General features: G+C 45.4%; 2 protein-coding genes and 1 non-coding gene across 5 annotated transcripts in view; 1 reads left to right on the top strand and 2 right to left on the bottom strand.

Moving 5' to 3' along the window:
- Positions 1-465: 465 nt before the first annotated feature.
- TMED5 (transmembrane p24 trafficking protein 5) lies at positions 466-22,890 on the bottom strand. Its single transcript, XM_029063209.2, has 4 exons — positions 22,494-22,890; positions 11,590-11,687; positions 5,669-5,852; positions 466-3,066 (listed from the first exon to the last, which is right to left on the bottom strand). The coding sequence occupies exons 1-4, from the start codon at positions 22,671-22,673 to the stop codon at positions 2,848-2,850; spliced, it is 681 nt and encodes a 226-aa protein (XP_028919042.1). The 5' UTR covers positions 22,674-22,890; the 3' UTR covers positions 466-2,847.
- LOC114811810 lies at positions 14,063-14,200 on the bottom strand. Its single transcript, XR_003759506.1, has one exon. It is a non-coding gene; the product is annotated as a small nucleolar RNA SNORA7 (small nucleolar RNA).
- A 152-nt stretch (positions 22,891-23,042) lies between the features above and the next one.
- Positions 23,043-25,051, top strand: part of CCDC18 (coiled-coil domain containing 18) — a 72,639-nt gene continuing 70,630 nt past the window's right edge. For all 3 annotated transcript variants that reach the window (XM_029063048.2, XM_029063047.2, XM_029063046.2), the window contains exon 1: positions 23,043-23,175. The gene's annotated coding sequence lies outside the window, so the exon portion shown is untranslated. The remainder of the gene's footprint in view (positions 23,176-25,051) is intronic.

Genomic DNA, 25,051 nt, shown 5'->3' with positions numbered 1-25,051 from the left:
TTTGTCCATTGAAATGCATTATTCCAGATAGCGGCATCAAAAACGATATTTGAAACAGCATGGCCAAGTTCTAGACTGTAAACTCGTGGGTAGGGAACGTCTGTTTGTTATATTGTACTCTCTTAAGTGCTTAGTATAGTGCTTTGCACACAGTAAGCGCTCGATAAATACAATTGAATGAATAAATGAATGAAGATGGGCCTTCTCTACATCCTTAACTTTTCCTTTTTCCTCTTCTACTCTAGTAGAAAGATTATAGGTTCATAATCTAAATTCTTTTTGAGCTTAACTTTTCCCTCCCATAATTCGAGACTTTTTTTTTTTTTTTTTTTTTTACAATTATCCCATCCCACCTCAAACCTATTTCTATTTTCTACCCCTACCACTTTCTGGGGTAAAGATTTAAATATGTTTGCTTCCTACTAGATGATTTTAGAAAATGCCACAGAATAAAAACAGCACAACTTCAAAAATATTCACGTTTATATTTTTTTTGCAATTTACACATCTGGATTTGTATCTTTTTAAAATACAAGGTAATAGGCTCCTCAATTCAATTTTTTTTTTTTTTTACAATCACTTTGTGGAGATGAAAACTCACCGAAGAAATTCCCACTATCTTGAGCTCTCTAACCCCACAATTTCCTCCCCGAAATGCCCATCAGTAATTAAGATAACCTCAGATGGCATGTTAGAGTACCTTTTGTCTAAAATTTGTGGTGCAATCCACCTTCTATGAATGTCCTTAGAAAGGCCAGTGTCAGAGGAGGAGCCAGAATACAGTAGCCTGTCATACCTATATAGGAGGTAGAGTTCTTAATCACAGTTTTATAGAAAGATGCAGCAGGTCACGGCTAAATGGCTTAATATTAACGGTGCTAAAATTAAAATCGCATCTCATAAAGATTCTCAGAAAACAGTTTTGTGGCTGGAAAAAAGAAATTGGGCTGCTTCAGTGACTGTGATTCTTTGTTGCCCCACAGAGCTTTTCCTCCTTGAATTGCTAATACAGGAAAATGAGGAAATGGAGAACTGTTAATTGGTCAATTAAGGGAGGAGGCATTAATTGGCTTAAAATGATGTTGTGCTAAAGAACTGGAGCTGGCTGTTTCAGAGTGGGGAAAAAAGAAGGTGGTTGGCCTCTTGGCTCGTTGATCGACTCTTACACGATTTGGGACATTTCTTCCAATCTCAATATCTTGGAGTGTACCTTTTTCCCCCCCTCCATATGTATGAACTACAGATGTAACTGCAGTGAGTGGAGGGCAAGAGCCAGTACAGTAAAAATCTCTCAGCCTTGCACCTAGGTGTAATGTGAGTTTCTCCATGTTTTTAGTAATCATAACGGGCCTACTAAATAGAAAATTGTTGACCAAAGTAGCAAAGTCATCTCAACAAAGTGCTGCAACTCACACCAGGGCTGGTTCAAGTCAGCCCAAAAGCCCAGCAGGATGGGTAAGATTTTTACAGGCAGGGTCGAAGTTGGGTCAGTGAATCGAGAAATAAAAGCAGCATCGAATGGTCCCCAGAGCAGACTGTCACTGGGAACTGTTAATTCACTTCCCGAGGGGATTAACGTTGTAACTGGCTTATGATGGGCAAAATTTCTAAACAAGTATTCCTTGTTGGTACAGAGAGAACAGAATTTAATCAAACTGAAAGATCTTAGGTTTTTCCCTGTAAAGGAAAATGGGTGCACAGTTACAGGCATTATTTGTTATTATAAAGAGAAGCTCATGCTATAATTAAAACATTTTTTCATTCCTCTTGAGCTTTTAAAGATTACAAATAAATAAGTCTCTGCCCCACTAGCTATGTCACTGCGCAAATAAGAGTTAAAATAACTTTAAGTGAAACCACGAGGAGGTTTAAAAAAGTTTAAAAACTAGCATCAAGCAAATGTGAAACTTCGCATTAGAGATCACTTAAATTAGACAGTATAAAAAGTAATATATTTTCTGCATTTTTAATTCATTGTTTCAAAGCATTGAGCCAGTGTGCATTTTAAGAAGCACCTCCTAGAAGACGTGTTCTGATAAACTGGACAATCAGGCGGCTTCCTAATTTTTCTTAGTAATTGCCGAAGGAACCAATCTTAATACTTTAGCATCTGAGTCCGGTAGGTACACTTGTTAAACTGGTCACATGATTGCGGAGCCATTTTTTGGATACAAAAATACAAAAATCCCCCTTTAGTCTTCACTATAAAGTCCAAATTAAAAGCAGGCTAAAACCCAATGCGCTCAACTTTAACGGCACACACAATCAGCTATGTATTCTACTGGGAGTTAGGTGCAGGTACAGAAAGATGAGGACCCCTATGTTTGAAGTAAATAGTAATCCCTTAGGTAGCTCGTTCAAGAAAGATTTTACAGTTAATATTCCCGAGATGTAACATAGTTGGCCCAAGTTAGAAAACCGCTGAAGCACACAGAGGTTCGGGGAATATATACAGCAAGTCTGTGTAATACTTGGTTGTGAAGTTCTCTAAAGGACAAGAGATACTCCATAAAAGAATGACCGTGACTTAGGGAAATGCTTTTCAAAACCACGGCAGGATCATTATTGCTTTAGACTATCGTGAGCTAATACCTGTAATTTGATTCACGTTAACCATCACGTACAAAAATACTGCAAAAACCCTACAAGGGACATTCAGTGGAGATTGGTAATTGCACTTTAGGGATGAAAGGAAAATATTATGCCATATTCAAGTTACATGTGAATCAGAGGCCCTTTAAGTATAGTTCCTGCTGAAAACAAGTGTGAAGAGAATACCAATATCCTTTTCTGCAAGTCTGTTGTATGGTTTTCTGCCACTTTTAGGGATTAGGGCAGCTCCAGATGTTAAGTTCTACTTTTCCTCTTCTCTTCAAAAAGACTCTTCAGCATGTACACCTGAATTGCCGACACCACCACCATTACTCCTAAATTGACCAGGGACCAGAAATTCACTCTATCAAAGTTGCTTTCTTGTATATTTCGGTCCCGAGCTTCGAATGCTTTCAGGAGATTCTGGAGATGCACGCTTTTGCTCAGTCTGGACTTGATGTTATCAATGGATTCCTGCAATGATAGTTTTAGAATGGAAGAGCAGGTCAGGAATACACATCTGACATTCAAACAATTGGAAAGTAGCTGATATTTCACGTACATTGTAGTTTGATTTGACAACTGTATTTTAACACTGGTGTCTAGAAATAAGGGTCTTGAGGGTTTTTACTAAAAGAATGGCTGAAAATGTCTGTCTGATGCAATAATGTGCACCTTATTTATAGTGCTTTGCCCAGATGAGAGAGATGCAGAGAAAGGCCTTATAGAAAGAATGCTTACCTTAAAATGGCTTTTTTTTTTTAATGGGATAGCCTTATTTTTAAAAATGTGGATAGCCTTAGTTTTATCATGTGATGACAAAAACCATAACCAATATTTTGCTTTTGTTCATGCTTACAGAAGCACAGTCAGCAGCAAGTTTTTTTTTCCTCCATCAAAAACTCAATCATATCTATTGAGTGCTTACAGTGTGCAGAGCACTGTACTAAGCACTTGGCAGAGTACAGTATAACAATGAACGGACATATTGCCTGCCCACAACGAGCGTACAGTCTAGGGGAGTAAGAATCGTGGTATCTGTAAAGCGCTTACTACGATCCAGGCACCTAACCAAGCACTGGGGTGGATACAAGCAGATCGGGTTGGAGGCAGCTCCGGTCCCAAGAGGGGCTCACAGTCTTAATCCCCATTTTCCAGATGAGGGAACTGAGGCCCAGAGAAGTAAAGTGACTTGCCCAAGGTCACAGAGCAGACAAGCGGCAGAACCAGCATTAGAACCCATGATCTGCTGCTTCCCCGTGTTCTATCCACTATGCCTTGCCTTAAAAGGACAAGGGTTCACCTGAACAAACCCCTATTTCAATAAACATTAGTCTTTGCGTGCCAGTCTCCCACTGGAGCACTGATGGGCAATAAGCAGATCAAATGAACCCCAAAATGCTTTTGGCCACAGATGACGGAGATGGGCAGAAAGCTGAATGGCTGCATTTTTACCTGTGGGGAAGTAGAGTAGATTTCAGTCCCTTTTGGAACTTGGATTTCTGGAGGGGTTTGCTTCAGTGGTGTGTGCCGGGTGAAGGGAATGGGGTCCAGAGCCCCCATAATAGCAGCCGCCCCTCTTCCAACTTCTCCGTGCCACCGCTATCTCAGGAAGAGGAACCTCAGAAGAACTGGGACCCGCCAAGCCAGAGAGGAACACGGGGGGAAGCCGACAGGAGCGTGATTACGCTCCACAATCCTCTGCTCACTAAGGTTTTCATCAATCCGTTGTATTTACTGGGTGTTTACTGTGTGCAGACTACATCTGTAAAATGGGGATTATCACTGTAAGCCCCATGCGGGACAGGGACTGTGTCCAACTTAGCTTGTATCTCCCCCAGGGCTCAATACAGTGCCTGGCACATAGTAAGCACTTAAATACCACAATTATTATTGTTACAATATAACAATGTAAGAGAGTAGATAGACACGTTCCCTGCCCACGAAACGTTTACAATCCAGAGGGTTCCCTGGGTTCCACCAATAAACAATTATATATTCCTTTGCATTTCTAAAGCTTCTTTAGTCCTACGAACTTAAAAATGCTTTCACCCGTATTGTCATCTCATTTTATCCCCGTGAGGCAGCATTTCCCATTTTATAGACTGGGAAATAAAGGTACAGAAGTTAGGTGATCAAAAGTCAGATAGCTTTTAGCAACCGAACAGGAAATAACCCAAGTCTCCCGGCTCAGGCAAGAGCTCTTTCGATTAGGTCATGCCTAAAGTTAATATATGCTGCACTAGGTAGGTATTCTGTGATGAGGGTCAAAAGGTTATGGAGTAACATATGGGAATGCCTTAATCATCTCAATATGAGCTTCAAATGAATAAAAACAAAGCTATACAGAGATAAGAGAAGCAGCGTGGCTCAGTGGAAAGAGCCTGGGCTTTGGAGTCAGAGGTCATGGGTTCGACTCCCGGCTCTGCCACTTGTCAGCTGTGTGACTGTGGGCAAGTCACTTAACTTCTCTGTGCCTCAGTTACCTCATCTGGAAAATGGGGATTAACCGTGAGCCTCACGTGGGACGACCTGATTACCCTGTATCTCCCCCAGAGCTTAGAACAGTGCTCTGCACATAGTAAGCGCTTAACAAATACCAACATTATTAAAGTACTCTACCAGAACAAAAGACACTATAAACCATGATATATATATGTATGTATTACAGTTTCTGGCTTAATTCTAATCTTCACTGAACAAAAAACTGAATAGATAACTCTGCAGAAGGATTTTCACTTTAAAAATAAGCATTAGGCTATGGTACATATGACAAAAGATTAAACTTGTGCAAACGGGGGCATTGCATACAGCCCTGTTGGTATGTACACAACCACCTTTGCAGGGAGATCGTTAAATAATAAAGGACTGTACAGTTTTGAATATTCAGTATCACAACCTCTTGATCCGTTACTAAAACATAGCTGAAATGTGTTACATTAGAATTTCAGACTAATCTACAGCTTTCTGATGCCGAAAAATCTTCCTGAATAGGCAACAAATGTAAAGGACGGCAGTGTTACATAAAAGTATTCTTCGTGACAGGTATCCATTTTGTTAAAATAAGTGAACTTACTAGAATGTCTTCCAGTTTCATATCCAATGTATCTGTGCCAGTAATATACTTCTTCCAGTCATCTTGGTCTTGCGCCTGTTCCCCCATATTATCAAGGATTAGTTCGAAGAAAATCACTTTCTCGGAAATGGTACTGAATGAATTGTCAAAGCAAAACATGTAGTCTCCCTCTTCGGTGTCCACTCTGCAAGAAGAACACCTCGCTCATCAGCTCTAATTACGCTGGATCAAAGAAAGCAACTTTTTATGAAGCACAAGTAATTTTTAAATTTGCATTCACCAGAGAAATAGCTAAATATCTGTCAATCGTATTTATTGAGCTCTTACTGTATATAAAGCACTGTACTGAGCGTGCTTAGGAGAGTACAACATATTTGGTAGACACATTCCCTGTCCACGGGGAACTTATGGTCTAGATGAAAATCCAGATTTCAAAAATTCAATTTCTCCACTTCAACGTGACAGGGAGTGTGAAGAGGTAGCTGGCAGCAAAGTACGCAGAATGTACGTTCCATTAGGACCGTTTTCATAAATCAGTTGGTAAGCTACGGCCCGGGGCAGTTGGGAGTTCAGGGCCGAGGGCTGGTAACCCTACTGATTCATTCATTCATTCCATTCATTCAATATTTATTGAGCGCTTACTGTGTGCAAAGCACTGCACTACGCCCTTGGAAAGTACAATTCAGCAACAAATATTGACCTGCTGCCAAAACTCCAGAGCAGAACTTTGTGTTAATCTGAGCAATTCCCACCAGCTAGCATATACTGAGAAGCAGCATGGCCTAATGGAAAGAGCACGGGCCTGGGAGTCAGCGGACTTGGGTACTAATTCCGGCTCTGCCACTTGCCTGCTGGGTGACCTTGGGCAAGTCACTTAGCTTTTCTCTGTGCCTCAGTTTCCTCATGTGAAAATGAGGATTCGATACCTTGTTCTCTCTCCTTCAGATCATGAGCCTCGTTGTGAGGGACTGTGTGGCGTATCTTGTATCTACTGATACAAGTAGTTTTTTTTTTTTTTAAGGATGTTTGAGTGCTTACTGTGTGCCAGGCACTGTAGTAAGTGCTGGAGTAATAATGTTGGTATTTGTTAAGCGCTTACTATGTGCAGAGCACTGTTCTAAGCGCTGGGGTAGATACAGGGTAATCGCTAATCAGGTTGGACACAGTACATGCCCCACAAGGGGCTCACTGTCTTACAGATGAGGTAACATACGCACAGAGAATAATAATAATTACGGATTTGTTAAGCGTTTACTATGAGCCAAGCACTGTTCTAAGTGCTGAGGTACATACAAGGTAATCAGGTTGCCCCACGTGGGGCTCAGTCTTAATCCCCATTTTACAGATGAGGTAACTGAGGCACAGAGAAGTTAAATGGCTTGCCCAAGGTCTCACAGCAGACAAGTGACAGAGCCGGGATTAGAACCCATGTCCTCTGACTCCCAAGCCCATGCTTTTTCCACTAAGTCAAGCTGCTTCTCTAATTATGGTATTTGTTAAGCGCTTACTATGTGCCAAGCATTGTTCTAAGTGCTGGGGTAGATACAGAGTAATCAGGTTGTCCCACATGGGGCTCACACTTTTAATCCCCATTTTCCAAAGGTAACTGAGGCCCAGAGAAGTGAAGTGACTTGCCCAAGGTCACACAGCAGACAAGTGGCAGAGCCGGAATTACAGCCCACATCCTCTGACTCCCAAGCCTGAGTTCTTTCCACCCTGTGACTTGCCTAAGGTCACATGGCAGACAGGTGGTGGAGGTGGAACTCGAACCCAGGTCCTTCTAATTTCCAGGCCAGTCCTCTAACCACTAGGCCATGCTGCTTACAGTGTTTGGCACACAGTAAGCGCTTAACACTAAATCACAGATAGGAGGAAGCAAGAGTGTGAAGTTGGCTGATCTCATGTACAGCACTAGAGGCTGCTACTGTAGTTAAAAATGATCACTGAACAAAATGACAATTAAAAGAGCTCAGAGATAAATGCAGAGGTGCCTTTTATTGAAGAAATATCTGTAGAGAGTTTATACACTGAGCCGGAAGTGAAGCCAGAGAAGCAACGGAGATTGAACCCGTTTCAATAAAATAAAAACTTTGCTGATGGATAACAAGCTACCAACGGAGGGGGACACCAAACCAAACTCCGATTCTGCCTTCACAGATGAAAGGAGGGGATGTGGCTCAATTTATGCTGAGGAAGAGAAGAGGGCAATAACCCAGGGAGCAATGGAGTGAGGCCGGTGCAAAAAACCTCACTTCGAGAAGATGGAATGGCAACATAGTACCAACACAGAAAAATAGATAGATCCTAAGTGGATCCCAAGAAGCAGAAAACCTCCATCTGAGAATGTGCTGGGCAGATCAGTGACAAAAGGATCAACATGCTCGTGATAAACAGGCGATTGCCTGTTGGTTTATTATTACATAGGAACAAGTGAGAATTGCATAGATTAAGAGAATAAAACTTTTTTTATGGTATTTAAGTGTTTACTATGTGCCAGGTACTGTACTAAACGCTGGGATAGATACAAACTACTCAGGTTGGACGCAGTCCATGTCCCATAGGGGGCTTACCATCAATCCCCATTTTACAGATGAGGGAACTGAGGCACAGAGAGGTGAAGTGACGCGTACAAAGTCACCCAGCAGACAAGCAGCAGAGCCGGGATTAGAATCCAGGTCCTTCTGACTCCCAGACCCACATTCTGTCAAGTAGGCCATGCTACTTACGTGGTTCAGTGGAAGGAGCCCGGGCTTGGGAGTCAGAGGTCATGGGTTCGAATCCCCACTCTGCCCCTTGTCAGCTGTGTGACCGTAGGCAAGTCACTTCACTTCTCTGTGCCTCAGTTCCCTCATCTGTAAAATGGGGATGAAGACTGTGAGCCTCACATGGGACAACCTCATTCCCCTGTATCTACCCCAGCGCTTAGAACAGTGCTCTGCACGTAGTAAGCGCTTAACAACATTATTATAACCTAATCTCAGACTGTATTATGTTAGCTTTCCCTTCCCACAGTTCATCATCATGATAAAAATCTGTATTGAGTGATTTAGTAAACCCAGAACACCTACTATGACCTAAAATACTGACGTTTGCCATTTTTCATGTATGATATAATAAAGTTGAGTATGGTATTTTTAGGTCCACTAAGCCCTTATCTGCAAGAGGCAAACCTGACAAAGGGTTTACAAGGTCCCAGAATCTACCGGTGTCTAAATGGTCCCTAAATGGATTACGAGCTCATGTCAGCCTCCCTGCATGGGCATCATGCCACACAGTTCAACACAGGTGTACAGGTAAGAACATGAGAGGAGAGGGAACAACAGTGGGATACCCAAACAAGCTGCTATATTGTGAGCTGAATTTTGGAAGTCGAGATCAAGGACAGAGGATATATTTTAAGAATATAATTAAAGAAAAAAGATATCACCAACAATAGGTTAAGGTCAATAGCCTTTGACGGGTTAATAGCCCGTCAAAGGGGAGGGACTGTATCGGTTGCCGATTTGTACATTCCAAGCGCTTAGTAGAGTGCTCTGCACATAGTAAGCGCTCAATACTATTGAATAAGGTTTGTATGCTCCTATTTATATTGCAAGCCTCATATGGGATAATAATAATAATAATAATGTTGGTATTTGTTAAGCGCTTACTATGTGCCAAGCGCTGTTCTAAGCGCTGGGGTAGACACAGGGGAATCAGGATGTCCCACGTGGGGCTCACAGTCTTAATCCCCATTTTACAGATGAGGGAACTGAGGCACCGAGAAGTGAAGTGACTTGCCCACAGTCACACAGCTGACAAGTGGCAGAGCTGGGATTCAAACTCATGACCTCTGACTCCAAAGCCCGTGCTCTTTCCACTGAGCCACGCTGCTTCTCTATCTGATGATCTTGTATCTCCCCCTGTGCTTGGCACATAAGTGCTTCACAAATACCACATTAGCATTATTATTATTATGCAGAGTAATCATGGCATAAGTTTACGGCCCCGTTTGGAGCAGGACTTACTTAAATGACAGCTTCTGGCTGGGGTTTTTCCCTGCCCTTTATGCCCCTCTTCATCCCACCACCAGTCGTCCAGGACTGGGGATTGCTTTGAGTAGTGGTAAAGTTGGAGGTTGGGTTGGAGGGTGGTGTGGGAGAAAATGTCACGGACTCTGCATTGTCTTCATAAGGGTATGTCAGAGACAAATTTATTACCTCTCGTGCTTTTTCTAGTACTAGTAGGGAGTGGTGGGTGACGGGAAGAATTTCCTCTACTAGTCAAGGCCGGCTCAACTTAAAGCAGTATGGAATTTCATGTACAGTTGGTACATACAGCTGATTCCCATGTAATCAAAGAGCAGAAATCATTGTAAATACCTTAAAACAAACAGCAGTAAATTGTACTTGGGGTAATTATTAGGCCCTGCCTGGTTCTCTCCATTATAAGCATCTGGTGGGCAAACACAACTGATAAGCAGGTTAGGAATTCTGACCTAGCTTCTTCCTCTCTCGAGACCTTGACAAACTAAACTTTCTGCTAAGACAGTCAAAAATGAAGCAAAGGAGAGGAAATGGCAGGAGAAAATGAAGTCCGGGCCTAAAGGCCTGTCACATTTCATCTCCGGGTTACCAGAGTTACTCTTATTCACCTAAACGTGGTGGTTAGAAGACAATCAAACAGACCTAGAAACAAAATAGTTCAGAGGGAAGGGTTGGCTGAAAAGGGACTAATGCCAGGCCCAAACCACTGTGCTTCCCCAGTGGAAAAGCTGGAAATGATCTATGTCCAATTAATCAATCAATCAATGGTATTTACTGAGATTTTGCTACATGTAGACGACTGTACCATGAGCTTGGGAGAGTATAATACACCAAAACCAGCAGACACGTTCCCTGCCCATAATGAGCTAACAGTCTGACATTCATGCTGATGTCAGAGATCCTGGGCTGGGCTAGGTGAAGAGACTACTATTAAGTACAAACCTTGTTGTATTATACTGTCCCAAATGCTTAGTACAGTGCATTGCATATAGTAGGCACTCAATAAATACCCCCTGATTGATTACTGATTTGAAGTCCTTGAGTTTATCTGCCTGAGGTAAAACACCTATTAAATGTTAAATTTAAGTACATGTTTCATGTCAGATTTTCCTTGAGTACAGGCCCAAAAGAGTTTTTTTAATTGAAAAATAAGATCAGAAAAAAACCAGCCTCCATGCTATGTCCTAAAATCTTTCAGGCGTTATATCAACTAACTCTCTTCCCCTCTTCAAAGCCCTACTGAGAGCTCACCTCCTCCAGGAGGCCTTCCCAGACTGAGCCCTCCCTTTCCCTCTGCTCCTCCTCCCCATCGCCCCAACTCCCTCCCTCTGCTCTACCCCATTCCCCTGCCACAGCACTTGTATGTATTTGTACATATTTATTGCTCTATTTTATTAATGATGTACATTTATCTATGGTGCTATTTATCTATTTTGATGCCTGTCTAGAGAAGCAGCGTGGCTCAGTGGAAAGAGCATGGGCTTTGGAGTCAGGGCTCATGAGTTCGAATCCCAGCTCTGCCACTTGTCGGCTGTATGACTGTGGGCAAGTCACTTAACTTCTCTGTGCCTCAGTTCCCTCATCTGTAAAATGGGGACTAAGACTGTGAGCCCCACGTGGGACAACCTGATTCCCCTATGTCTACCCCAGCGCTTAGAACAGTGCTCGGCACATAGTAAGCGCTTAACAAATACCAACATTATTATTATTATTACTTGTTTTGTTTTGCTGTCTTCCCCCTCTAGATTGTGAGCCCGTTGTTGGGTAGGGATTGTCTCTGTTGCCGGACTGTACTTTCCAAATGCTCAATACAGTGGTCTGCACACAGTAAGCGCTCAGTAAATACGACTGGCTGAACGAATGAATCAATCAACTGCTCCTTCATAGTTTACTTACGTGTGGACTCCATCTGATTTTCTCTGCTCAGAAATTAATGTTTCTCCTTTTGGAGACGTAATGTAGAAATCAATATCTAATCCAGCTCCATCTAAAACCTGAGGAAGAGAGGGAAGAAAATAACTATTTTAACTTTTTAAAATAAAAATACAGAGTGGGTATTAAACAGAATTTTCCTGAATATGGGTAATAATATTCCAAATTTTTTCCATTAAGCAATCTTTTGGGAGTTGGGTATGTCTCACTATTTCATTCTATTTTTAAACTCTTTTCTGCTCCCCTTTTGGCTTATAATAAAATATGTTTTAGCAGGAGAAATGCGATACTATATTTTTTTAAATTTTACAAATCTACACCTCTTTCCTTCACTAGGATCTGATAACGCTCATTCAATGTTGCAGGTATTTCTCTAGCACCTGAATGAATATGCAACGGTGCTAGGTTAATCTAAGGACATAATCCTGTGAGCCCATTATTGGGCAGGGATTGTCTCTATCTGTTGCCGAACTGTACATTCCAAGCGCTTAGTACAGTGCTCTGCACATAGTAAGTGCTCAATAAATATGATTGAATGAATAATCCCTTCCTTCAAATAAATTTACATTCTGGAGGGGAAAAAAGCAATTTTTATGGATATATAAAATAAGGTATTTCAATAATGAATGGTATTCATTGAGTGCTTACTATGTGCATAGCACTGTGCTTGGGAGAGTACAATATAATGAAATTAGCAGACATTCCCTTCCCATTATGACCTTACTGTCTGACAAGATCAAAGCCCCTTTTCCAAAGGGTCTCAAAGAAAGGAAGTCTAATCACATTTTGGGAAACAAATCCCGCAGCAGAGTGTAAAGACTGACAAAACCGTAAACTCACCACCTAAAAGAGTAGCATCTCCACGTGCTGGCCAACATCAGTTATTTTAGGAAACCTACCGTAAATAAGTTGACCTCTTTCATACACTGTATTGACTTAGGGTCGGGGGGAGAAAGGAGGAGAATGAAGAGGAGCATGGCTTGATGCCTTCCACACTCCACCAAGGGATGAGGGGAGGGAGGGCCTGTGAATGGCTGAAAGTGAGCCCTCTCCCACCCTCTTTTATTTCAGCACGCTCACTCCACCCTTATTCCTTTCCTGAATGGCATGGTATTTATTAAGCATTTTATGATATTTGTTATGCGCTTACTATGTCAAACACTGTTCTAAGCACTGGTATAGATACAAGTTAATCAGATTGAACACAGTTCCTGTACCACATGGGGCTCACACCCACCTTCTTGGGCTAAACCCCGGGCCAATTACAAGAAAAGCGGACACAATCCCGGTCCCAATCGCAGCTCAGTTAAGAGCAAGTGTTTTAAACAATTTAGAGATGAGGAAGCCGAGACACCCTTCCGGTCAATCATGGTTATTGACAGCTGAGTGTCTGCAGCACCATACTAAGAGCTTGGGAGAGTACAATATAACAGTAGAACAGACATGCTCCCTTCCAACAACGAATGTCCACCCTTCCAAAAGCTCTAGCTAGAAATCAATTCTCGGCAGCTTTGTTCATTCTGTTGAAGCCTGTTGGACTGAATCATTCTAAAGCACCTTCTGGCTATTTACTCACAGGTTTAGACACACCCTCCAACTGTGTGCAACCACCCAGCCAACTCCAGTCTGTTTTATGGAACCCTAGTGAGAGTAAAAAAAAAAAAAAAAGTCCCTTCTGCTGCCAGAGATAACCTTTCCTAGTACCATACTTTCTAGAGAACTGGTCTAATACAAAGGCACAATGCTTGCAGAAGCCTGTGAATGGAAGTAGGGATTCAGGGGAATTTTCGGGCATTCTTCCTGCTTCCATTCCTGTCTAAATCTTTTGATAGACGGTATGTGTCCACTACTTGCACTTGCTCTCCTCCAACATCCCTCTTGACCGTCTTCAATCCAGTGTCCTCCCCCTTTACTCCACTGAGGCGGCTCTCTCTAAATAATAATAATAATAATGACATTTGTTAAAAGCTCACTATTTGCTCTAAGCGCTGGGGAGGATACAAGGTGGTCAGGTTGTCCCACGTGGGGCTCACAGTCTTAATCCCCATTTTACAGATGAGGAAACTGAGGCACAGAGAAGTGAAGTGACTTGCCCAAAGTCACACAGCTGACAAGCGGCTGAGCCGGCATTTAAACCCATGACTTCTGACTCCCAAGCCCGTGCTCCTTCCATTGAGCCACGCTGCTTCTCCGAGATCACCGACCTCCTCGTCTTGTCTCATGCTGTCGAGACATGCCCAACCCATAGTGACTCCATGGACACATCTCTCCCAGAACGCCCCACCTCCATCTGCAATCGTTCTGGTAGTGGATCCAGAGAGTTTTCTTGGTCAAAATGAGGAAGTGGTTTACCGTTGCCTTTCTTCCGTGCAGTAAACCCGAGCCTCCGCCCTCTGTTCTCTCCCAAGCCGCTGCTGCCCAGCCCGGGTGAGTTTTGACTTGTAGCAGATTGCCTGCCACTCGCTAGCCACTGCCCGAGCTAGAAATGGAATGGATATGCTTCTGCTGGGCTCTCCCTCCCGTAGCCGAGACTGGTAGAGGACGGGAAACTCTCCAGGTACCATCCTGAGAGGGGAAACTCCTCCTAGCTCAATCTAGTGAACGCTGTCTTAATCTTCCTCAACCCCTTGCCTGCCTTCAACACTGTGGACCAGCCCCTTCTCCTGGAAACGCTATCAAACTTAGGGCTTACTGACAATTCTCTCCTGCTTCTCCTATCTCTGTGGTCCATGTCTGTCTCTCTCTCAATTACTATATGCCAGTTGCTGTACTCAGTGTTGGGGTGGATACAAGATATCAGGTTGGACAAAGTCCATGTCCCACATAGGGCTCACAGTCTTAATCCCCATTTTCCAGGTGAGGGAACTGAGGCACAGAGAAACTAAGTGATTTGCCCAAGGGCATACAGCAGACAAGTGGCAGAACCGGCATTAAAACCCAGGTCCTCTGACTTCCAAGTTTGTGCTCTTTTCAGTCTTTCACGAGCTCTCCTCTGTCTCTTACCCCCTAACTTGGCATGTTCAAAGCTGTATTCTGGGTTCTCCTCAATTTAAATTCATTGCTGGGGAATCCATCTGCTCCCCCAATTTTAACTACCACTTCACTATGGAAGACCTCCAAATCTACATTTCTAGTCCTGACCACTCACCTCATTTCCTCTTGCCAATCATCGCTCCAAGGGTGCCCACACCCCAAACTCAATAGATCTGAGGCTGACTTCTTCATCCATCTTCTCAAATTCTCTCTTCCACCTAACTTCCTCATCACAATTGACATGGACCCTTCCAGTCTCTGACACCTGCACCTTTGGTATTAACCTTCATTTTCTCCTCTATTTCCAATTCTTACATTCAGTCTGTGGCTATATCTTGTTGACTGTTTTCCCCCACAACAGTTCCAGCACCCATCCTTTCTTCATTCCAGAGGCCACCACTTTGGTTCAAGAGTTGTGTCAGATCCTGGCTTGACTCTTCGCTGGTTGCCTTGCTTTGAGTGTTCCCCCATCTCCAGTTCACATTTCACTCTCATGCCCTGACCGTTTTTCTGAAACACTGCATGACTACGCACGTCTCTTTATCCTGACCAATGGTTTTAAAGGCACTCGATTAGCTCTTTCCTATCCACTTTTCTTCTCCATCCTAGTTCTTTCTCTTTACTGCTCTCAGGATAACCTTCTCATTGCCTCGCTCTTGTCTCTCCCAGCTCAGCCAGGCAATTGTACTTATTGAGCACTTACTCTCTACAGAGCACTGTACTAAGTTCTTGGGAGATCCCTTGCACATGCCCTGCCTCCTGTCTGGCACCTCCCTCACACCCTTTCGATCCACCAGACAACAGCTCCCCCCACCTTCAAAGCCTTTCGGAAATCCCACCTCCTCCAGGAGGCCTTCCCCGATTGATTTATCTTCTTTATAGACCCACAGTTACAGATCAGGACTTGTGTGTAAACTACGGGTAAAGGTAAACAAGAAGGAGATGGTCCTCTTGAGCCTGCCCATTAGGGTTCACTTAATTGCATCAATGAAGTCATAGGTCAAATGCAGCTTAACCTGAACTTCTATTTTCAGCGACCAGTTCCAGAGAAGGGTCCTCAGGAGGAACACATTCATGAATCTGCCTCCCCACTAATAAACACGGTATTTGTTAAGCGCTTACTATGTGCCAACCACTGGGGTAGGTACAAGGTAATCAGGTTGTCTCACGTGAGGCTCACAGTCTTAATCCCTATTTTACAGATGAGGTAACTGAGGCACAGAGAAGCCAAGTGACTTGTCCAAGGTCACAGAGCAGACAAGTTCATTCAATAGTATTTATTCAATAGTATTTATTGAGCGCTTACTATGTGCAGAGCACTGTACTAAGCGCTTGGAATGAACAAGTCGGCAACAGATAGAGACAGTCCCTGCCGTTTGACGGGCTTACGGTCTAATCGGGGGAAGTGACAAGTGAGGGAGTCAGAATTAGATCCCACGACCTCTGACTCCCAAGCCCATGCTCTTGCCACTAGACCACGCTGCCTCTCACTACTATGCTGCTTCCCACTACCCTTGGAAGCCCAAGGTGTCCTTACCACATCAATCACAGGGAGCACCAAGAATCACCAGCTGTCAAGCACACGGCGCAACGTACTGAGGATTTATTACACAGGCCGCGCGATGACCAGCAGGCGACGAGAGATGGGTCAGCCCGCTCGGTTTCCTGGAGCTCCTCTGCCCAACACTGGCACGGGAGCCCCAGAATCCATCTGAACTGAGACCCGACCAACCAGGGTTAGTCTTCCCAGTGCAGGGGCAGAGTTCTCGGGGCTCCGTCTGGAGGAGGAGGCCTCTCACTGAGTCCTTGTCACGGAGAGTCATTTATCCAGCTATTCATCTTATCACATCTTGCTCCTTCATTGTCCATCGGTCACTCTTCCTCTGTTATGACTCTTTCTAACTCTCCCCGTGGCTTAGATAGAGCAGGGGTCTGGGAGTCCGAAGGACCTGGGTTCAAATCCGGACTCCGCTACATGTCTGCTGTGTGACCTTGGGCAAATCACGTCATTACTCTGGGCCTCAGTTCTCTCAGCTGTAAAATGGGGATTAAGAATGGGAGCTCCATGTGGGACAGAGACTGTGTCCAACCTGATGAATGTGTCTCTACCGCAGTGCTTAGAACGGTGCTTGGCATAGAGTAAGCTCTTAAACAAGTACCATTATTATTAGTAAGAAATCTCCACCCTGACGAGACTGTGTCCAACCTGATGAATGTGTCTCTACCGCAGTGCTTAGAACGGTGCTTGGCATAGAGTAAGCTCTTAAACAAGTACCATTATTATTAGTAAGAAATCTCCACCTTGTCTGGATGGGGGTTGAGCTGGGGCTTCTGGGGCGATTTGGCCTTGGCGCCTATTCACCAGGTGTGGCTATCTTTTCTCTATGGCTACTTTCTTCCCTCCCGCCCACCGCCCCCAGGATGGCACCTAGAGTTTCCAGTCCTCTACCAGTCTCGGCTTCAGGAAGGACAGTCAAGCAGAGGCCTACCCGTTCCATTCCTAGCTTGGCCAGTGGCTAGCGAGTGGAAGACAATCGGCTACAAGTCAAAACTAGAAGCAGCGTGGCGCAGTGGAAAGAGCACGGGCTTTGGAGTCAGGGCTCCTGAGTTCGAATTGCAGCTCTGCCACTTGTCAGCTGTGTGACTGTGGGCAAGTCACTTCACTTCTCTAGGCCTCAGTTCCCTCATCTGTAAAATGGGGATGAAGACTGAGCCCCACGTGGGACAACCTGATTCCCCTGTGTTTACCCCAGCGCTTAGAACAGTGCTCTGCACATAGTAAGCGCTTAACAAATACCAACATTGGGCTGGGCAGCAGCGGCACGGGAGAGAGTCGAGGGTGGAGATTCAAGTTGACTGTGCAGAAGAAGGCAATGGTAAATCACTTCTGTATTTTTAGCGAAGAAAACTCTCTGGATCCACTACCAGAATGATGGCAGATGGAGAGTGGGACGTTCTGGAAGAGACGTGTCCATGGAGTCGCTACGGGTCGGAAGCGACTCGACAGCATAAGACAAGACTTTCTTCACTCTGTCCTTCCACCCTCTTAGGAGAGGGAGCTCCCAAGCCGAACCTCAGCTATGGTTCATGGGTCCCCATGCTTGGCTTTGGGACCCCTCCTTCTGCCAGGCTGTTGTCACTTCTTTACTACGCAGAAACTCCTTACCATTGCCTTTAAAGCACTCAATCACCTTGGTCCCTCCTAATAATAATGTTGGTATTAAGCGCTTACTATGTGCAGAGCACTGTTCTAAGCGCTGGGGTAGATACAGGGTCATCAGGTTGTCCCACGTGAGGCTCACGGTTAATCCCCATTTTACAGATGAGGTCACGGAGGCACAGAGAAGTGAAGTGACTTGCCCACAGTCACACAGCTGACAAGTGGCAGAGCTGCGATTCGAACTCATGACCTCTGACTCCCAAGCCCAGGCTCTTTCCACTAAGCCACGCTGCTTCTCTGCTCCTACTTCACCTTGCTACTCTTCTCCTACAAGCCAGCCCGCACACTTCACTCCTCTAACGCTAACCTTCTCACTGTACCTCTATCTCATCTATCTGGGCGCCAACCACTCATCCACATCCTGCCTCTGGCCAGAAATGCCCACCCGTCTTATATCTGACAGGTAATTACTCCCCCCTGCCTTTAAAGTCTAACTGAAGTCACATCTCCTAGAGAAGCAGCGTGGCTCAGTGGAAAGAGCCCGGGCTTGGGAGTCGGAGGTCATGGGTTCGAATCCCCACTCTGCCCCTTGTCAGCTGGGTGACTGTGGACAAGTCACTTCTCTGTACCTCAGTTCCCTCATCTGTAAAATGGGGATGAAGACTGTGAGCCTCACATGGGACAACCTCATTCCCCTATATCTACCCCAGGGCTTAGAACAGTGCTCTGCACGTAGTAAGCGCTTAACAAATACCAACGTTATTATTATCTCCTCTAAGAGGGCTTTCCTGTTTAAGCCCTCCTTTCCTCTTCTCCCATTCCCTCCTGCGTCACTTTCACTTGCCCCCTTTATTCGTTCCCCCTTCCCATCCCCACAGCACTTACGCACAGATCTGTCATTTATTCATTTATATCAATGTCCTTCTCCCCTTCTAGACTGCAAGCTCACTGTGGGCAGGGAATGTGTCTGCTTATTGTTATCTTGTACTCTCCCAAGTGCTTAGTACGGTGCTCTGCATACAGTAAGTGCCTAGTAAATGATTGACTGACTGGGTCTCAGTTCCGCTAATTTGCACTAATATTGGCCCTCCAGACATTAATACGTCTCCCAAGAATCTTCTGCTCAGCTTGGGGTCTTCCCTTACACTATGCACCAGAAACCACCTGTACCACTTCTGTACATACTGACTGGATTTCCTGTTATTCTAGCACTCGCTCATCTACATATCCTCTTTTCCTTCTGCCTCCTCCTTGTGAAATATTTTATTATTTCTCCTGCTAGACTTGAGCTCCTTGGGGGCAAGACTGTGACGACAAGCCCCTCTCTCTCAAGTACTTAGTACAGCGCGCTCACAAAATAGGTGCTTGATTGAGAGCAAAGTGAAGAAAATAAATGTACTTGTTTAAACTCATTCTTAAAATATCTGGCCTTTAAATATCTAAATTGTGACCAAAGACGTTTCTGCCTTGAATGTGAAAACACTATATTGCTAAATATGACATATTCCTGGATATCCTAACCCAGCATAGTGAAAGCAGGGGTAAAATTTCTATGGAATTTCTATTTCTATTCAACAACTTCAGCCCAAATCTTGTTAATCATTCTAACTTTTGCCCATCGGTAATGAAAACAATCCCTGGCAAAGCAGGCTGTAAGAGAGCTTGATTCAGATATTTGTTTCTAAGAATTTTAACCAGTATGTCTCCTAACACAAACACAAGAATTGAGATGACACACTTCAACATTTCACACCCAAATTACGTGATCAAAAGATAGAGAGCATAAAATAATTCCCAAGAATTTTGCATCCCTTTATATGGAGTCCTACAACCTGATGATAAGAGACCCGAGATTGAGCACATCTCTGGCCCCGAGTGGTGGAGGCGGGAGGGACGAACAGGAGGAAATCATTAAATGTCACTTGCCTCACCCAATGATGAGCAAGAACGTGTATTAGTCTAACGTTGTGAAACTCTCCAAAACACCGTGCTCTGCTTGGTAAAATGTCGGGCTGGTTGTGCAACCAAGGGAAAAGCCATTTTTACCACTGCTTTTGACTTGATTCCCGCATTGGGCAACAGGTGATGGTGGCTGGCCTGGAGCCAGCTTGATTCAAACCGCGTCCCAGGCCAGAACTAGCTACATTTCAGAAATAACGCTGAGAAGCCGCGTGATCTCGTGGAGAGCGCCCAGGCCTGGGAGTCAGAGGACCTGAGTTCTAATCTCAGCTCCACCACTTGTCCACTATGTGTCTTTGGATAAGTCACTTCACTTCTTGTATCTACGCCAGTGATTACAACAGTGCTTGGCACATAGTAAGCGCTCAAGTGCTAGTATTATTAGAGAAGCAGCGTGGCTCAGTGGAAAGAGCCCGGGCTTGGGAGTCAGAGGTCATGGGATCGAAGCCCGGCTCTGCCACTTGTCAGCGGTGTGACTGTGGGCAAGTCACTTCATTTCTCTGTGCCTCAGTTACCTCGTCTGGAAAATGGGGATTAGGACTGTGAGCCTCACGTGGGACAACCTGATTACCCTGTATCTACCCCAGCGCTTAGAACTGTGCTCTGCACATCATAATAAGCGCTTAACAGATACCAACATTACATTACTATTCTCTGTGCCTCAGTTACCTCATCTACAAAATGGGAATTAAGACTGTGAGCCTCTCTAGACTGTAAACTCGTTATGGGCAGGGAATATATCTGCTAATTCTGTTGCACTATACTCTCCCAAGCATTTTAGTACAGTGCTCTGCATACAGTAAGCACTCAATAAATACCACTGATCGATTGACTGAGCACCATGTGGGACAGGGACTGTGTACAAACTGTTGGCTTGTATCAACCCGTGAGCTTAGTAATAATAATAATAATATTGGTATTTGTTTAGCGCTTACTATGTACACAGCGCTGTTCTAAGCGCTGGGGTAGATACAGGGTAATCAGGTTGTCCCTTGTGAGGCTCACAGTGTTAATCCCCATTTTACAGATGAGGTAACTGAGGCACAGAGAAGTGAAGTGACTTGCCCAGTCACACAGCTGACAAGTGGCAGAGCCGGGTTTCGAACCCATGACCTCTGACTCCCAAGCCTATGCTCTTTCCACTGAGCCACGCTGCTTCTCACAGTGCCCGGCACATAGTAAGCGCCTAACAAATATTTTTTTAAAAAGGCAAAACAGCATCTGGGGATCAAACACTGCTGTTCTGGTGAAAGGAAAGCAGCACGGTGTAGTGGACGGAAAATGGGCCTGGGAGTCGGAAGGCCATGGGTTCTAATGCCCACTTGGCCACTTGTCTGCTGGCTCAGTAGAAAGAGCCTGGGCTTGGGAGTCAGAGGTCATGGGTTCGAATCCCGGCTCTGCCAGTTGTCAGCTGTGTGACTGTGGGCAAGTCACTTAACATTTCTGTGCCTCAGTTACCTCATCTGTAAAATGGGGATTAACTGTGAGCCTCACGTGGGACAACCTGATGACCCCGTATCTACCCCAGCGCTTAGAACAGTGCTCTACACAGAGTAAGCACTTAACAAATACCAACATTACCCCAGCGATTAGAACAGTGCTTGGCACATACTAAGTGCGGCTCAGTGGGAAGAGCATGGGCTTGGGAGCCAGGAGGTCATGGGTTCTAATCCCAGCCCCGCCACTTGTCAGCCAGGTGGGCTTGGGCAAGTCCCTTCCCTGGGCTTCAGTTCCCTCATCTATAAAATGGGGATTACGACTGTGAGCCCCACGTGGGACCAATTTATTACCTTGTATCCCCCCAGCGCTTAGAACAGTGCTTGGCACATAGTAAACCCTTAACAAATGCCATCATTATATTATTATCACAACGCAATCATTATATGTAATAATTATGTTCATAATTCTCAGGGCCTCCGTTCCCTCATCGGTAAAAAGGGGATGGAGGCTGTGAGCCCAGGTGGGATAATAATAATAATGTCGGTATTTGCTAAGTGCTATGTGCCAAGCACTGTTCTAAGCACTGGGGTAATAATAATAATAATAACGTTGGTATTTGTTAAGCGCTTACTCTGTCCAGAGCACTGTTCTAAGCGCTACAAGGGAATCAGGTTATCCCACGTGGGGCTCGCAGTCTTCATCCCCATTTTCCAGATGAGGTCACTGAGGCCCAGAGAAGTGAAGTGAGCCCCACGTGGGACAACCTGATTCCCTTGTGTCTACCCCAGCGCTTAGAACAGTGCTTTGCACATAGTAAGCGCTTAACAAATACCAACATTATTAAGTAGCTTGTCTCGGGTCACCCAGTTGACAAGCGGAGGAGCCGGGATTCGAACCCAGGTCCTCCGCCTCCCAAGCCCGACCTCTTTCCCCTGAGCCAAGCAGCGTGGCTCAGTGGAAAGGGCATGGGCTTTGGAGTCAGGGGTCATGGGTTCGAATCCCAGCTCTGCCACTTGTCAGCTGGGTGATTGCGGGCAAGTCACTTCCCTTCTCTGTGCCTCAGTTCCCTCATCTGTAAAATGGGGATGAAGACTGTGAGCCCCACGTGGGACAACCTGATTCCCCTGTGCCTACCCCAGCGCTGAGAACCGTGCTCTGCACATAGGAAGCGCTTAAAATACCAACATTATTACTCCCAGACGGGGCCGTGTCCGCCGCAGCGCTTCGCACAGGAAACGCTTAAGGCACACCGCCCTTTTGGAGGCGCAGGCCTTACCTGGTACTCGATCTCCAGCGAGGCCTGGCGGGGCATGGGCTGGAAGAAGCATTCTTTGTGGCCGGCCGGGAGGGTGAAGGTGAAATCGCTGTCCAGGGAGGGCGTGAAGGCGGACACGACGGGCAGCAGGACCAGCTGCAGCAGGGTAGGCCACAGCTGCCCACTCCTTGTCCCCATCATGGCCCCCAGGCCTGCTGGCACCCAAGGGATTCTGCTGCTCGGGGCAAGTCCAGCGGGGAATTAGAAGCTGGGCGACGCGCCCCCGTCTTTTAAAAGCCCAACCTCATCCTCCCAGGCCGCCTCGTCAGAGCCTCCGCCTTGGCCAACGGGCGGGGAGGGCAGGGCGGCCCCACAAACGGCCCCTTGTCCGGTCCTGACCCGCCGCCTGGCCTCGGCCCTTCCGCGGGGCATTGTGGGAGATGTAGTTCCTCGCCCGGGGGAGGCCCGCGGTCCCCCCCGGGCGGCGGACTACAAACCCCAGAATGCACCGCGCGCCCCCCCCTCCCCTCGGGGGCGGCTCCCGGCCTGAGTGCGCAGGCGCGCCGGGCGGAGGGACACGGCGGCCCCGGGCCGTTGGAAACGGTTTCTGTTGCGTTCCAACGGTTGAGGACGGCCCGGAGGCCGTTTGTAACCAGAGGGGCGGCCTCCTCCCTTCCAGCTCCACGCCCCTCTTCCTCTGCAGGTCGCTTCTGTTCGATTTTTTTTTTTTTCCATGTTTGGGTTGGAAACTCGTCGAGGGCGGGGAGCGCGTGTGTGTGTGTCCTCTCATCATGATAATAACGGCGGTGCTTGTGATTATTAATAATAATAATAACAATGTTGGTATTGGTTAAGCGCTTACTATGTGCCGAGCACTGTTCTAAGCGCTGGGGGTGGTCATAAAAATAATAATGTTGGTATTGGTTAAGTGCTTACTATGTGCCGAGCACTGTTCTAAGCGCTGGGGGTGGTCATAATAATAATAATAATAATAATGTTGGTATTTGTTAAGCCCTTACTATGTGCCGAGCACTGTTCTAAGCGCTGGGGGTGGTCATAATAATAATAATGTTGGTATTGGTTAAGCGCTTACTATGTGCCGAGCACTGTTCTAAGCGCTGGGGGTGGTCATAATAATAATAATAATGTTGGTATTTGTTAAGCCCTTACTATGTGTCGAGCACTGTTCTAAGGGGTGGGGGTAATAGTAATAATGTTGGTATTTGTTAAGCGCTTACTATGTGCAGAGCACTGTTCTAAGCGCTGGGGGTGGTCATAACAAATACCAACATCATTATTATTATTAAGCCCTTACTATGTGTCGAGCACTGTTCTAAGGGGTGGGGGTAATAGTAATAATGTTGGTAGCGCTTACTATGTGCAGAGCACTGTTCTAAGCGCTGGGGGTAATAATAATAATAATAATGTTGGTATTTAAGTGCTTATTATGTGCCGAGCACTGTTCTAAGCGCTGGGGGTGGTCATAATAATGTTGGTATTTGTTAAGCGCTTACTATGTGCCGAGCACTGTTCTAAGCGCTGGGGGTGGTCATAATGTATGTGCCGAGCACTGTTCTAAGGGCTGGGGTAATAATAATAATAATGTTGGTATTGGTTCAGCGCTTACTGTGTGCCAAGCACTGCTCTAAGCTCTGGGGGTAGATGCAGGGTCATCAGGTTGGCCCACGTGGGGCTCACGGTCTTCATCCCCATTTTACAGATGAGGGACCTGAGGCCCAGAGAATAATAATGATAATAATGACGATATTTGTCAAGGGCTTACTATCCCGGCTCTGCCACTTGTCAGCTGTGTGACTGTGGGCAAGTCACTTCACTTCTCTGTGTCTCAGTTACCTCATCTGTAAAATGGGCATTTAGACCGTGAGCCTCACGTGGGACAACCTGATGACCCTGTATCTACCCCTGCGCTTAGAACAGTGCTCTGCACATAGTAAGCACTTAACAAATACCAACATCACTATTATTATTACTATGTGCCAAGCACTATTCTAAGCGCTGGGGGTAGATGCAAGTTCATCAGATTGGCCCACGTGGGGCTGACAGTCTTCATCCCCATTTTGCAGATGAGTGAACTGAGGCCCAGTGAAGTGACTTGCTCAAAGTCACACAGCTGACAAATGGCGGAGTCAGGATTAGAACCCTTAACCTCCAACTCCCAAGCCAGGCTCTTTCCACTCAGCCTCGCTGCTTACTGTTCTGAGCGCTGGTACAGTGCTGTACACCCAGGAAACTGGGTGCTGTACACCCTATTTATTTTGTTAATGAGATGTACATCACCCTGATTCTATTTATTTGCTATTGCTTTAATGACATGTTCTTCCCCTTGATTCTATTTATTGCCATTGTTCTTGTCTGTCTCCCCCGATTAGACTGTAAACCCGTCAAAGGGCAGGGACTGTCTCTATCTGTTACTGATTTGTACATTCCAAGCATTTAGTACAGTGCTCTGCACATAGTAAGCGCTCACTAAATACGATTGACTGAATGAATGAATGCATGAAGTGTGCAAAAAATACTTCTGATTGCAGAGCACTGCATTAAACACTTGGGAGAGTACA

This window comes from Ornithorhynchus anatinus, chromosome 4, assembly GCF_004115215.2.
Source record: "Ornithorhynchus anatinus isolate Pmale09 chromosome 4, mOrnAna1.pri.v4, whole genome shotgun sequence".
Lineage (NCBI taxonomy): Eukaryota > Metazoa > Chordata > Mammalia > Monotremata > Ornithorhynchidae > Ornithorhynchus > Ornithorhynchus anatinus.
The sequence above is the reverse complement of the archived record's forward strand: the minus strand, read 5'-3'. Positions and strand labels throughout refer to the sequence as shown.